The sequence below is a fragment of the Heloderma suspectum genome, chromosome 3, assembly GCF_057233095.1.
Source record: "Heloderma suspectum isolate Gila_16-S chromosome 3, 16-S_ref, whole genome shotgun sequence".
Lineage (NCBI taxonomy): Eukaryota > Metazoa > Chordata > Lepidosauria > Squamata > Helodermatidae > Heloderma > Heloderma suspectum.
In genome coordinates, this window is record NC_139460.1 from 225,918,985 (window position 1) to 225,935,110 (window position 16,126).

At 43.4% G+C, this 16,126-nt stretch overlaps 1 protein-coding gene across 4 annotated transcripts in view; it reads left to right on the forward strand.

Moving 5' to 3' along the window:
• Window positions 1-936: 936 nt before the first annotated feature.
• Window positions 937-16,126, forward strand: part of MYOF (myoferlin) — a 119,303-nt gene continuing 104,113 nt past the window's right edge. For all 4 annotated transcript variants that reach the window (XM_084845854.1, XM_084845855.1, XM_084845856.1 and 1 more), the window contains exons 1-2: window positions 937-1,119; window positions 15,253-15,308. In XM_084845854.1, the coding sequence (XP_084701980.1) occupies window positions 1,032-1,119; window positions 15,253-15,308 (144 nt within the window). In that variant the 5' untranslated portion in view covers window positions 937-1,031. The remainder of the gene's footprint in view (window positions 1,120-15,252; window positions 15,309-16,126) is intronic.

Here is a 16,126-nt window from a genome sequence, read left to right on the forward strand (position 1 = left end):
TGCTTTTATAATATAAATACTAGTTGCAGAAAACATAGTTTTAGGACGCAATCCTATGGCCGCAAGTCAGCGGCTAGACGGCAATAGGATAAGTCAGTTTCCAGGAACTGACCTTGGAGCACATCCTGACCCCCGCCTCCTCCTGCACCGCCTCGTAGGCAGTGCGGATTGGCCCCTCACTCTGTGCTCATAAGAGCAGCACGGAGCGGCAAAAATGGGGCATTCTAGGGGGTGTGCCGTGGCGGGGAGGTCGGTTGTCCGGTTGCCGCTTTCCACGCCCCGAGGTCCTGCGGCTAGACAGCTGAAATCAGCTGTCTAGCCGCAAATGCAGGGAGGGGGGGGGGAATGAGGAGGAGATCCACTCCTCCCGCCCTGCACTGGATAGGCAGTCGCCCCCAGGCTCGAAGGCGACCATCGATCCACACAGGATTGCTGCCTTAGACATTTATTTAGAAGGTGGTTTTTGATTTCTACAGAAGGGGGCAATCTAAGACTGTTTTGGTTGAGATCCTGAATAAAAAGGAAAAGATGAGAAATATAACAACTGAGGACACATGGAAAGAACTTAACAAAAAAAGAAGGAAGAATATAATTACGTTTTACTGCAAAAGTTGTACTAATTTAATGACATTTCAGTTGGAATAAGGAAGAAAGCGGTGTTATGTGCATTAACAAGAGTCGCAGTCAATACTATACGTGCTCTCATATTTCTTTCCTGTAATCTATATGCAGAGGGATTTTTCTCCTTTAAACTATGCTGCGTGTCAGAATTTACAAGTTTGTACCAGTTTTGTCTAATACCACAGGAATTGTGCGTGTCAGTTTACACAGATTTTTTTTTTTTTTTAAGCCTTTGGTAACTAACCCGTCATAGTTCCACCCATCGGTTGCATTTCATTGTAATACAGCCATTCCCTGTTGCTGCCTCCTCCTCCTGGCATTTCAGCCTGGAGGCTGCAGAGCAACTGAAGTACACATTTTCTTAAGTTTCTTCTTGGAAAACTGCTGCAGTTTAAAAAGTGCTTCAAACAATGCTTCGTGTAATTGTGGAATCTGCTGCAAATATACCTAAACATAAGTTTGGGAAACCAGATCCTATTGTGTCAATTATTTTTAAAGGTAAGGAAATCTAACTTGTGAAATACAGTTTTAGAGATGATTTTTTTCCGTCTGTCTAGGTGGCACAATAAAAAAATTATAACAGTTGTGATTTAACTGCATTTGCAAAATATCTTCTGAAGAAACAAATCAGAACCTTTATACAACATGGCCTTTAAAAAATGCTGGAAAGTAGTGTGGGGGGATTTTCAGGGCTTGTTTAAAAACTCCTGTGTAGGCTTGTCTTATCTACACCTGCACAAATATGTCAGCTTTAGTTTTGACGAAGGTGCAAGTGAGCTGCACCTTTGCTTATAAATTATTTGACTGCAACGGCAGAAAATAAGTTTATTTGCTTAATTTTCACTTGCTTTCTTAAAACCTTTTTGCAAGTAGGAATTCCATTTACTGTCTGCCTTAAAATTTTCATATTTTAAACCATTTCAGACACTGATTACCAACATTACTACAGACTCCTTTTTTTTAGGAGGCTTCTTTGCTTTTCAGAATAAAGCCTTACAACCAGAATTTGAGCAGTGGAGGTTGGTGGCTCTGGTGTCAGTGGGGTGGTGAATCTGCTCCGGGTTTCAGTCAAACTCTAAAGGAGCAATCCGAGGGAGCCAACAAAAGCAGTACACTTACAGTTATCCATACATGTGAACCTCACTTTACTTTGGTGTAAATTTTGCAGTGGATTTCAGTTTGTGTTGCTCCCTTTCCTCAGTTAATTGACTGTAGTACTGTTACATTTAAAGTACAAAATAATCAAGAGTGTTGGACTGGGAGCTGGGAGATCCAGGTTCTAGTCCCCACTTAGCCATGGAAGCTCACTGGGTGACTTTGGGCCAGTCACACACTCTTAGCCCAATCCACCTCACAGGGTTGTTGTTGTGAGGATAAAATGGAGAGGAGGAGGATACTGTAAGCCGCCTTGGGTTCCTTGCAAGAGGAAAAAAGGCGGGGTATAAATGTAATAAATAAATAAATAAAATGCTGTATAGCTCGTTAAGTACATCAAGCTGGAACATGACTTGAAGTTTAAATACATTATTTTTGTGAGTATAATTACTTGGATGCATGTGCTGAACTGGAAAAAGATGTCATAAGAGTTTTTGTGGACAAAAATAGCTGCGGGGGTCTGAGTTTGCAGTAGTTGCTACAGTGTAATGAGAAAGTTGGTTTGTAGTTTCATACTTGAAAATTCATACTGATTACTGGAATATTTAAGTGGCATTGGCATTGTTCAAGTTTCTGTCTACTTGCCTTGGTTTTAGAACATTCGGTGCAGTCCATTGGTTCAACACTCGCCTAACAGTCTTCCCAAATGGTGCCTTGTGAAATAGGAATTCCTGCATAAATGGCCACTAAGCTAATTGTATTCCTTGTTTTATGCAGTAGTTAGAAGTTAAACTACACATTTCTAGACTTCTTGTTTTTCAAAATCTGGGACTTCATTTTGTGAAAAGACACAGGTTGATATGATATTTGTGATTTATTCATGAATCATTCATGATTCACAACCCTTGTTTTCAAGCTGTATTGAATGTTTAAAAATCTCAGCTAGCTAGAGTTTTGTATGATGTATATGGATGGCTTTACAGGTGCTTGTGGAGGGAGGGGAGGGATTCAGATGATGAAAATAGCATGGGTAAAGGGTTAAATACCCCTTCTCTCATAGATACTGCTGCAATCTCTCCCTCTGTGCTGCCATGTATAAATGGCAAAATAAATGGATCTGGAGATCCAGTCATGAATCTCCATCCAATACAGAACTTTGGCTTTCAAACTGTGCTCTTAGGAACCCCCCGGGGTTGTTTGGAAGATTAACAGGGGTTCCATAGTGGTAGAATCAGTACATCCTTGAAAGCTGTTTGTCCCCCATTATTTCCAGTCATTGGGATTCACTGAAAAAATAACAAAGAGTTTTGCTGTGGGAAAATCAGTAATGGCTGACTACTGCCTTGAAAGACAACTTGTGTCACATTATTTCCAATCTACCTCTGCACAGTGATGGTAGGCCCAACAGGCCCAGTCACCTGCATGTGACAAATGAACATGTCCCAGAATGCTCTGCAACACTCAGGAGTTCCTCAGTTGACAAATTGATATACAGAGGTTTCCATGAGTGTAAGAAATTTGGGCGGCATTCCTGTACACATCTACCTAGGAGTAAGTCCCATTGAACTCAAGAGGCCTTAGCTTTTGAGTAAACATGTATAGGATTGCTCTGTTAAAAATTCCCTCGTTAGTGTACTTCTCTCCTTGTCCTGAATTTCCCAGGGCATGGTCTAGCTCAGTCATTCTTAATTAGGGCCATAGGGCCCTACAAGAGTAGATCTATAAATCTTGGGAGGCATTCAGAACTTTGGGGGGCAAATTCTCCCCTCTTGCAAAGGCTTCTGACAGCAGAGAAGAGTTGTTGTGCACTGCTCACCTCACTCTGAGGATAAAGTCCCAGATCCTAGATTTTTCCTCCAGGGCCTGGCACACAACAAAGAAGGATCAATCAAAAATGCTCCCTCCCCATTTTTGCGGGGGGGGGGGGGAGGAATCAATAAAAAGTAATACTCCATCCATTTACAATGATACTAAGTACGTGTGATGAGCTTCCAGAAAGAAAACAACAGAGAGCAAGGGCAGTGTAATAGCAACAAAGTCAAAGGAGGAACAGATTCTCAAGTGCCGATCAGGTGCAAATATACCTAACCTTAAGGAGTTGGCTGATGGCCCTCAGACATATGGTTCTCATTGAATCTACACCTGAGATTTGTGTATCATATGAATATATATATCATAAATATACTTACATATATCAGAATAAAATTGCCTTGTCCAGAGTGCTGTTTCTATGTAATTTTGTACTTCTGGTGTGGGGAGCTTTCAGTGATATTTGCATATATAGGGATGGTTCCAGATGAGGCTCTTGGAATCACCCTGTCCCAAAGATGGAATCTTATGGGTGGCAGATGGTATCTTCCATTTGTAACTTTCCCATGTTTCCCCACTGTTTCTTCCTTCTTTTTTCTTACCACCACCAACACACACAGAAATCTGTTGAGGAAAATGAAAGAGATGCACAATGCCTTTTGGTTGGTAGTGCTAGGAGCCATCCGTCTGGAAGCACCTGTGATGGCTGGTAATGGATTAAAGGCTAAGAAGCACTGCTGTAGTTAATATAAAACCACATGGAGACAGTAAGAACATAAGAAGAGCCATGCTGGATCAGACCAAGGGTCCATCTAGTCCAGCATTCTGTTCACAGTGGCCAACCAGCTGTTGACCAAGAACCCACAAGCAGGACATGAGTGCAACAGCACCTTCCTGCCCATGTTCCCCAGCAACTGGTACAGATAGGCATACTGCCTCTGATACTGGAGGGAGCACATAGCCATCAGGACTAGTATGCATTGATAGCCGTATACTCCATGGATTTGTCTAAGCCCCTCTAAAGCCATCCGAACTGGTGGCCATTGCTATATCTCATGGAACTAAATTCCATAGTTTAACTATGTGCTGTGTGAAGAAATGCTTCCTTTTATCTATCCTGAATCTCCCACCAGTCAGCTTCATGGGATGACCCCAGGTTCTAGTATTTTGAGAGAGAAAAACGTCGCCCTGTCAACATTCTCCACATCATGCATAATTTTGTACACCTCTCTCATGTCTTCCCTTAGCCTCCTTTTTCCCAAGCCAAATAAACCCATCTGTTGTAACCTTCATAGAATCATAGAATAGTAGGGTTGAAGGGTCCTACAAGGCCATCGAGTCCAACCCCCTGCTCAATGCAGGAATCCAAGTCAGAGCATCCCTGACAGATGGCTGTCCAGCCTCGTCTTGAAGGCCTCCAGTGTGGGAGAGCCCACTACCTCCCCAGGGAATTGGTTCCATTGTCGTATTTCTCTAACAGTCAGGAAGTTTTTCCTGATGTTCAGCCGGAATCTGGCTTCCTGTAACTTGAGCCCATTATTCCGTGTCCTGCACTCTGGGATGATCGAGAAGAGATCCTGGCCTTCTTCTCTGTGACAACCTTTCAAGTACTTGAAGAGCACTATCGTATCTCCCCTCAGTCTTCTCTTTTCAAGGCTAAACATGCCCAGTTCTTTCAGTCTCTCCTCAAAGGGCTTTGTTTCCAGTCCCCTGATCATCTTTGTTGCCCTCCTCTGAACCCTCTCCAGCTTATCTGCATCCTTCTGAAAGTGTGGTGCCCAGAACTGGACACAGTACTCCAGATGAGGCCTAACCAGTGCTGAGTAGAGGGGAACTAGTACTTCCCTGGATTTGGAAGCTATGCTTCTATTAATGCCGCCCAAAAGAGCATTTGCCTTTTTTGCACCACATCACATTGTTGGCTCATATTCAGCTTGTGATCGACAACAATTCCAAGATCCTTCTCGCTTGAGCCACGTATCTCCCATGTTGTAACTGTGCATTTGGATTCTTTTTCCTAGGGTCAGAACTTGGCATTTATCCCTATTAAATGTCATTCTGTTGCCCAGCACTCCAGTCTATCCAGATCACTTTGAATTTTGTTTTTGCCTTCCAAAGTATTAGCTATCCCGCCCAATTTTGTGTCATCTGCAAATTTGATCAGCGTTCCCTGCACCTCCTCCTCCAAGTCACTAATAAAAATGTTGAAGAGCACTGGGCCCAGGACTGAGCCCTGCGGTACCCACTCATTACCTCTTCCCAGTTTGAGAAGATCCCACTGATAAGCACTCTTTGAGTCCAATTCTGTAGCCAACTGTGGATCCACTGCATCGTTGTTTCATCTAGCCCATTTTGAGCTAGTTTGCTCATCAGGATATCCTGGGGCACTTTGTCGAAAACTTAGCTTAAGTCGAGGTATATGATGTCTACAGCATTCCCACAGTCCACAAGGGAGGTTACTTGGTCAAAAAATGAGATCAGATTCACCTGGCAGGATTTGTTCTTGACAAATCCATGTCGGCTTCGAGTAATCACTGCATTGTTTTCAAGGTGCTTACAGATGGGTTGCTTTATAATCTGCTCCAGAATTTTTCCCAGGAGACTGACTGGTCTGTAGTTCCCAGGTTCCTGCTTTTTACCCTTTTGAAGATAGGGACAACATTAGCCCTCCTCCAGTCGTCTGGCACTTCACCCATCCTCCATGATTTCTCAAAGCGGTTCTGAGAGTTCTTCTGCCAGTTCCTTTATTACTCGAGGATGCAGTTCATCTGGCCCTGGAGATTTGAACTCATTCAAAGTAATTAGGTGTTCCTTGACCATATGCCTATTGATCTCAAGCTGCAATCCTGCCCCTTCAGCCTGTACTTTGCCTTTGCCAGGGGGATCATAGACCCTCTTTGGGGAGAAGTCTGATCTTCGTTGAGCTCTCTACCACAACTCCAAAATCTCTTTCTTGGTTGGTCACTACTAGCTCAGATCCCATCAGGTTATTCTTAAAGCTGGGATTTTTTTGCCCCAGCATGCATCACTTTACACTTGCTTACATTGAATTGCATTTGCCATTTACATGCCCATTCTCCCAGTTTGGAGAGATCCTTTTGGAGCTCCTCACAACACCTTTTTGTTTTAACCACCATAAATAATTTGGCGTCATCATCAAACGTGGCCACTTCACTGCTCACTCCTAATTCCAGATCATTTATGAACAGGTTGAAAACCATTGGTCCTAATATAGATCCCTGTGGGACCCCACTATTTACTTCCCTCCATTGGGAGAATTTACAATTTCTGTTCTTTAACCGATTACTGATCCATCAGAGGACCTGTCCTCTTATTCCATGACTGCTAAGTTTGCTCAGGAGTCTTGGTGAGGGACTTTGTCAAAAGTGTTTTGGAAGTCCAAGTAAACAATGTCTACCAGATCACCCCCTCTACATGTTTATTGATACTCTCAAAGGACATTAAAAGATCAGTGAGACAGGACTTACCTTTGCAGAAGCCATGTTGATTCTTTTTCAACAGTGCTTGTCCTGCTATATGCTTACTAATTTTATCTTTAATAATGTCTTCAACCAATTTACCCGGAACAGATGTTAAGCTAACTTGCCTGTAATTTCCTGGACCCCCTGGATCCTTTTAAAAAAATTGGTGTTACATTGGCCATTTTCCAGTCCTCTGGTATAGAGGCTGATCTTAGGGACATGTTGCATATTTTGGTTAGAAGTTCATCAATTTCATATTTGAGTGCTATGAGAACTCTAGGATGAATACCATCTGGGCCTGGTGATTTATTTGCTTTTCAGCTGAACAATAAGGTTGAGAACTTCATCTTTTGTCACCATTATTTGCCTCAGTTCCTCAAATTCCCTTCCTGAAAACATCAGTTCAGGCACAGGTATTTGTCCTGTATCTTCTGCAGTGAAGACAGATGAAAATAATTCATTCAGCTTCTTTGCAATCTCCTTGTCCTCCTTCAGTGCCCCTTTAATTCCATTGTCATCCAGTGGTCCAACTGCCTCCCTAGCTGCTTTTCTGCTTCTTATATATTTAAAAAATTCTTTATTGTTGGCCTTGATTTTGTTAGCGATATGCTCTTCAAAATGCTTTATTTGCATCTCTTATTGTCTGCTTGCATTGCCTTAATGGGGTAGTGAATGTTTTCATCCTGTTTGAAATATGCTATAGGTAGATTTCTATTATTTTTCTTCATATAAAGTTCTGTAGCTGAAAATGGGACCCCGAAAATGCAAGCAGCATGAATGAATTGGTCTGATTATGGGGTTTTCAGTGTTCTTTAGGTGCAAGTCCCCACCCCCCCCGGTTGAGCCACTCCTGGATATGTGTAAAAATTACAGAATTCGAGGCATTCAGGACTTCTGGGCTCATGGTGACCCAGTCAGACAACTTGTTTTCCATGTGCAGATTTGAATTGGATCATTGGAGCAGATGTTTGGAAGAAAGGTCAAAGGTTTATCATATGATTCATCCTCAAATGTCATTTTTCCCCCTGAACATGCTAACTGAATGGCTTCAATAACACAAACTTTCCAGACAGGGAAGAACCAAAGTAGTCCAAAGCTGCAGTAATTCTAGTGCTTCAAAGGGACTGGGATGTGGGCGGTATTTACAGGATCAGAGCCAAAAGTATGTGTGAGTAGAAGCCAGTTTAGTACAAGTGAAGAGTAGCCTAGCATAGACGTTAAAAAACCGGGAGAACAACCTCCAAGAAACAAACAGAGACGAGTGGTCTTCCAATAGAATGTTTAGAAGAAGTATCATCATCATCATCATCTCTATTTCTGAAGCTTAGAGTTGTGTGCATCCTTATGTAACAGAAACAGCACCATCCATGCACAGGAAGTGGTACTGGCAAGCTTGGGGAAATCCCAAGGTTTGCAGAAGTCCAAAAAATCTTTTAGAAAAAGGCGAAGTGATGTGTTCGTGTGTGTGTGTGTGTGTGTGTGTGTCCCAAAAGAGTGCAATGAAGATTGAGCATATTCAAAAACCACATAGGAACATAGGAAGCTGCCTTATCCCAAGTGAGACCATTGGCCCAGCTAGCTCAGTACTGTTGACACGGACTGGCAGCTGCTCTCCAGGGATTCAGGAAGGAATTTTTCCAGCCTTACTTGGAGATGCCAGGGATTGAACTTGGGACAAGCATCTACCTCCCAAAATACTGACTGTTTTGGGGGTGGGGGACTGAAAACCCAGGGCAGAAGGAATGGAATGAAGTACCTGGAAAAGGACATGGCTGAGTGACTGGAACACTCAGTAGGAGCACTCCATGCTGTAAAGTTTTGTTTCAGATCCCACATGTACTTCTGATTACCAGATGTTAGTGGCAAATAGCAGTTGATGGCTGCCATGCTTATGAACTCGGATTGTACATCTGGTGGTGACACTGTGTCTAATAATCAGGAGAAAATCCTCCTTGAGCTCTTCCTGCACCCCATGTTAGTACTGTCCTGCCTCCCAGCTGAGCAGAGCAGAACAGAGCAAGCTGCTCCAGCTAGTCCAGGGACTACAGAAGCAAGCAAGCTCCCAGAGAGCGAGCGACCAGAGTGAGCAAACAGGGGGAGCAAACAGGAGTTAGCCAGGGGAGTTGCAGTGGTAGAAGAGACAAAGGAGACAAAGGAGACAGAGGCTAAGAGGTAAGTGGGCTGCAGGAAGCCCAGGGGGCTGCCCTTTATCCTTCTGAGTGGCTGTGAGCTCGCCAGGTGCTTCTGAGAGCTCCAACTGAATTGGGAGTGTGTGGCCTGAGTACTCCCAGCAGCTGAGTGGGCAGGAAGCTTCAGTCTGTTTCCCAAGTCCCAGCTGAGCAGAGCAGAGCAGAGCAAGCTGCTCCAGCTGGTCCAGGGACTACAGAAGCAAGCAAACTCCCAGAGAGTGAGCGACCAGAGTGAGCGATCAGGGGGAGGAAACAGAAGTTGGCCAGGGGAGTTCAGCAGGGGAGGTCAAGGGGGAGGCCCCTAACATTTTTTTAATATTTTTTCATTTCATTTTATTTTTTCACTAACTTTTTTTCATTTATTTGTCTTGTAACACACACTTCCACACCAGTGGGACTCTGCTTTTAACCTCTACTGAGTAGAGGAGCAGGCACAGGCTAGTCTAGAACAATCACAAAGCTAGACACAAAAAGGGAAAAGAGGCAATGGAAGGACAGGACTCTCCAGTGGTGGTGACCTGCAAGGTGTGTGCAATGTTTGTTTTCTTGCCTGAGAACAACATGGCCTACACCTGCAGCAAGTGCAAGTTGATCACGCTGCTGGAAGAAAAAGTAAGTGGACTGGAGCGGCGACTGTCGACCCTCCGGGGAATAAGAGAACACGAAGAGTTCTTGGACAGAATGGGGGAACTACAGCAGCAAAGGGAAGACCAGAAGCTTGAAGAGCAACAGCAAGATGAGGCAGTGGGAAATGCTGAGGTGAAGAAAAATGGAGTAGAGGATACTCCTTGGAAAAGGGTGACAAGAGAAGCCCACTGGGTGACTTTGGGCCAGTCACACACTCTCAGCCCAACCCACCTCACAGGGTGGTTGTTGTGAGGATAAAATGGAGAGGAGGAGGATAATGTAAGCTGCCTTGGGTTCCTTGCAAGAGGAAAAAAGGCAGGGTATAAATGCAATAAATAAATAAATAAATAAGAGGGGTGGGAGCTTTTAAAAAAGGAAATTCTCAAGGCACAATTACAAACAATTCCAACAAGAAGAAAAAGTGGAAGACAACTGAAGAAGCCAATGTGGCTTCACAAAAAGCTTAGGGATGACCTGAAAACAAAAAAGGACACATATAGGAAGTGGAAGGAAGGCCAAGCAACAAAGGAAGAGTACAGGCAGGTAGCACAGAATTGCAGGGATGGTGTCAGGAAGGCTAAAGCTGAGAACGAGCTGAGGTTAGCGAGGGATGCTAAAAGCAACAAAAAGGCTTTCTTCAGCTATGTGCATAGTAAAAGGCAGAGGAAAGAAATGGTTGTTCAGCTATTAAATAAGGATGGCAAAATGATAACAGATGACAAAGAAAATGCAGAAGTGCTCAATTCCTACTTTGGCTCAGTCTTCTCCCAAAAGAGGGTCTATGACCCCCCTGCCAAAGACGAACTACAGGCTGAAGGGGCAGGATTGCAGCTTCAGATCGATAGGCATATGGTCAAGGAACACCTAATTAGTTTGAATGAGTTCAAATCCCCAGGGCCAGATGAACTGCATCCTCGAGTAATAAAGGAGCTGGCAGAAGAACTCTCAGAACCGCTGTCTATTCTCTTTGAGAAATCATGGAGGATGGGTGAAGTGCCAGATGACTGGAGGAGGGCTAATGTTGTCCCTGTCTTCAAAAAGGGTAAAAAGCAGGAACCTGGGAACTACAGACCAGTCAGTCTGACATCAATCCCAGGGAAAATTCTGGAGCAGATGATAAAGCAATCCATCTGGAAGCACCTTGAAAACAATGCAGTGATTATTCGAAGCCAACATGGATTTGTCAAGAACAAGTCCTGCCAGACTAATCTGATCTCATTTTTTGATCAAATAACCTCCCTTGTGGACCGTGGGAATGCTGTAGACATCATATACCTCGACTTCAGCAAAGCTTTCGACAAAGTGCCCCATGATATCCTGATGAGCAAACTAGCTCAAAGTGGGCTAGATGAAACAACACAGTTGGCTACAGAATCAGACTCAAAGAGTGCTTATCAATGGGACCTTCTCAAACTGGGAAGAGGTAACGAGTGGGGTACTGCAGGGCTCAGTCCTGGGCCCAGTGCTCTTCAACATTTTTATTAATGACTTGGAGGAGGAGGAGGTGCTGGGAACGCTGATCAAATTTGCAGATGACACAAAATTGGGCGGGATAGCTAATACTTTGGAAGACAGAACCAAAATTCAAAGTGATCTGGATAGACTGGAGTGCTGGGCAACAGAATGACATTTAATAGGGATAAATGCCAAGTTCTGACCCTAGGAAAAAGAATCCAAATGCACAGTTACAAGATGGGGGATGCGTGGCTCAACAACACTACAAGCGAGAAGGATCTTGGAATTGTTGTCAATCACAAGCTGAATATGAGCCAACAATGTGATGTGGGTGCAAAAAAGGCAAATGTTGTTTTGGGCTGCACTAATAGAAGCATAGCTTCCAAATCTCGGGAAGTACTAGTTCCCCTCTACTCAGCACTGGTTAGGCCTCATCTGGAGTACTGTGTCCAGTTCTGGGCACCACACTTTAAGAAGGATGCGGACAAGCTGGAGAGGGTTCAGAGGAGGGCAACAAAGATTATCAGGGGCCTGGAAACAAAGCCCTTTGAGGAGAGACTGAAAGAACTGGGCATGTTTAGCCTTGAGAAGAGAAGACTGAGGGGAGATATGATAGTGCTCTTCAAGTACTTGAAAGGTTGTCACAGAGAGCAAGGCCAAGATCTTTTCTCAATCATCCCAGAGTGCAGGACACGGAATAATGGGCTCAAGTTACAGGAAGCCAGATTCCGTCTGAACATCAGGAAAAACGTCCTGACTGTTAGAGCAATACGACAATGGAGCCAATTTCCTAGGGAGGTAGTAGGCTCTCCCACACTGGAAGCGTTCAAGACGAGGCTGGACAGCCATCTGTCAGGGATGCTCTGACTTGGATTCCTGCACTGAGCAGGGGCTTGGACTCGATGGCCTTGTAGGCCCCTTCCAACCCTACTATTCTATGATTCTATGATTCTACAAGGCGGAACATCTTGTAACTACTGTGTGAAGACATAAGCATTTACCTATAGTGATGGTAGGCTAGAGGCAGAAGTATATCTAGGGCAGCAGAACTGCAAAAGGATACTACCACCAGCTCCTTCAACAAGGAGCAAATCCCCCTCTCGTCTGTTCTTGTCTGGTCTCATCCCTCCTCTCTCTCTCTGACACATCCTTACCTGAAAACTAGCCAGCATGATGGTACCTCTGGGTATCTAAAAAATCTCATAAGTGAAGTGCAGCTGCCTGCCGCATAATAGGAATGGAAACTCTGTAAAACATTGGTGTTGTTTGTTCTTGATCAATTAATGTACTAAAAGATTATTATACAATATTTGTCTAAAAGAAATAAAGAACTGGCAGTTATAGAAAGATAATGGTTTTTTCGATATTTGATGAGAACTCATGAGGCTATCTTTTATTTTTTATTTATTAAGGATGTTCAGCAATGGCTTCCAGAATTAAAAACACAATTAAATATAAAGGCAAGACCAATAAATACTAAAATGGATAGAATTAAAAACAAAAAGATGAAACACTAAGGGAGCGATCCTATTCATGTTTAGATAGAAAAAAGTCCTACATGGCTGGCTGGGGAATGCTCAATGTTTGTCTGTCTAAACATGCATTGGGTTGTGCCTTAAGGCTTGGATCTAATGCTGTTGTTTCACTAGCAGAATGGAAACCTCTGGTAGAACAGATTTCCCCCCTCGTGTACCCCTCACATCTGCTCTGGAGGGTTAGAGGACCCTCTGGAGAAGATTTGGGAGGCATGGGAGGGGCTGCAGAGGGGAGGATGGGGAAGTACCATTACGTGGCGTTGGATTTAAGCCTAACAATACAGTCCTATACATGTCTACTCAGAAATATCCCACTGAGTTCAATGTGGCTTAATCTCAGATAATTCTGTATAAAATTAAAGCCTAAAACTAGCAGAACTAGCTCAATAGCCCTAAAGCCTTTCAGAAGAAAGAACAATAATAATTACAGCAGCTTTTCATGATAGGATGCAGTGGGATTTTTCAAGGTGGATTGAGACAAATATTATATTGGGCACAATTTGTTTGTACTGATACATGGCAATATTAAATATATTCTTAAATATTCTTAAATATTTGTGATAGTAAATAAAAATTAAAGCAAACATAATTAAAGTATGATTCAGTTTAAGCCAATAGCATTATAGCTAATATTTTCCTATGAGAGTTGCAGCTTTACAATCTTTTGTGCTCTGTCCTGAGTCAGTATCCTGCATAGACTTAAAAAAATAAATAAATCCTGCTACAGTTACAGTAATGTGAGTCAGTTCCCCACCCCCTGCATAAGGGCTAATTGTCAGCACCTCCCCCATGCATCCAGCAGAAAGAATTCTCAGAGTACATCAGAACAAACTGACTCACACATGGCTCAGAAGAAGAAGGGATGAAAGAGCATGTTGGTTTGTTTTCTTCCTCTATAAAATCTGTAATGACCCATCATTAAGGGTTTGGAGAGATTCAGTGTAATGTAAACGCTAACACACTTGGTTTTGCATGTTTCTGCTGGAGAGCGTACGTATTAAAAGCGTGTATTAGGTTTAAGATGTGCATATTTTCCATTAATTTTTCATATAAGGCATTTTTAAATCGTACATTCCTTGAGAGGAAATGACAGGCCCTTAAACTGATCAGAAAGTGAGGATTACTACAATAAAGAAACACAACTGGTGGTGTGATGATCAACTCTTGATCTAGTCCCAAGTTATAAAGACGGATTGAGGGGCAGTTTGCCTGGCCCTTAGATGCGTGACTGGCAGCTTACATCTGGGCTGATATTTTTCATTGACCTGGATTCAGCCACGATTGGGGTAAAGCAGTTATCTCAGACTTCCTCAGCCCGGTGATTTGGACTTCAACTCCCGTCAGCCCCAGCCAACATGACCAATGGTTAGGAATGCTAGGAGTTGTAGTCTAACACATCTGGAGGGCACCAGGTTGTGGAAGGCTGATTACTCAGAGGACAGGAGGATAGTGATAGGAAGCTGCCTTATACTGACTCAGACCCTTGGTCCATCTAGCTCAGTATTGTCTGCACTGATTGACAGTGGCTCTCCAGGGTTTTGGACTGGAGTCCTTCCTAGCACTACCTGGAGATGCCATGGATTTTTCTGGGACCTTCCACACACAAAGTATGTACTTTACCGCTTAGCTATTGCCCTCATACAACACCACCTCAGGATTGTTTCTGGTGACTGAGCTTAAATCAGGGTGTGTCTGTGACAGAGCACGCAAACAGTAGCAGATACACCAAAATCCAGACTGACATAAAATGACAGCTTAGATAGAGGGCAGGGGGAGAGGGATGGAGGCAGCTGGTAATATACTAAGGTCAGTATCCAACTGTGCTGTTCCACTGTCAATGACATTGTGCTAGTGGAAACTAGGTTCTGACCTATGCTCAAGAGGAGAATCCAGCTAGAGTTACATTTGTGCAAGCAGTTGTGTATTACGCTTGTGCAACCCCTTGTACAACCAGTTGCGCATTACACTTGCCCAACCCATTGCACAATTGGTGTGGAACCTGGTTGTGCATTATGCTTGTGTAACCCGTTGCGCAACCTCTTGCACAATGGATTGTGCATCTGATTATGCAAGCAGTCGAGCATTGTGCCTGCATGATGTTGTGCAATCCATTGCGCAACTCGTTCCATAAGCATAATGCACACAACCGCTTGCAGAACGGAAAGATTCAGTGAAGCTCCATCAGCACTATTTGAGTTTGCAGAATGGCACGATTGGATAGTATCATAAGCGCCAAAATATCTTGATTGGAGGACACATTTGTAACAACCATTATATTTTTAAAACACCATGCTATATATATAGATACCCTGGCTGGCATCCCTATAAACCCATTCAGCCTTGTTGCTTGGTTGCATGAAAAAGAGTATTATAATATATTGTGACTGAAAGATTTAAAACGTATTTTTTTCACATAAGTGTGTTTTTGTTTATTTCCAGATGAAAAGAAGAAAACAAAGAAAATTGATAGTGAACTCAACCCTGTTTGGAATGAGGTGACTTGCTCTTATTTTTGCTCCTACAGTATATGCGATAAGGCCTGGTGTGTGTAAGTACAGTGCTCTTGTTGCTCGGTTGCACGAAAAAGGATATTTTAGTGCGCAATCCTGTGCATGTTTAGACAGAAAAAAGTCCTACAACTCTCAGCACCCTGCAGCCAGTCGTGCTGGCTGGGGCATGCTGGGAGTATCAGGATTTTTTTTCTGTCTAAACATGCATAGGATTGCATCCTTAATCTATGGTGCTTGATATTTTTTTTTATTGGCAGCAAGAAACACACACGGGTGCCTGCTTCCTATTCCCTGTGCTTCACTGTATCCAGAAATAGAACGTTTGCATGTCCTGTTAAGGCAGCCCTCCCCAACCTGACTGGGGGCTATGGGAGTTGTAGTCCAACACATCTGGAGAACACCAGGTTGGGGAAGGCTGTGTTAAGGTGAGATGTGCAAGACAGGGAAGAGGTGGCATATTTAACCTCAGCAGGGGATGCAAAAGTTCTGTTTCAAATGAAATGGTGAAAGTACTTGTGCTACCTTTTCTCCCTGGGTTCCCTAGTGTCTGCAGCTACTTCAAGAACAAGAAGGAAAGTGAAATGATCTATAATTTCAGGAGATGTTAAATATGAGCCACTGTGTAACATGACAGTTTAACACTTTAAGAAGGATGCAGACAAACTGGAGAGGGTTCAGAGGAGGGCAACAAAGATGATCAGGGGACTGGAAACAAAGCCCTATGAGGAGAGACTGAAAGAACTGGGCATGTTTAGCCTTGAGAAGAGAAGACTGAGGGGAGATATGATAGCACTCTTCAAGGA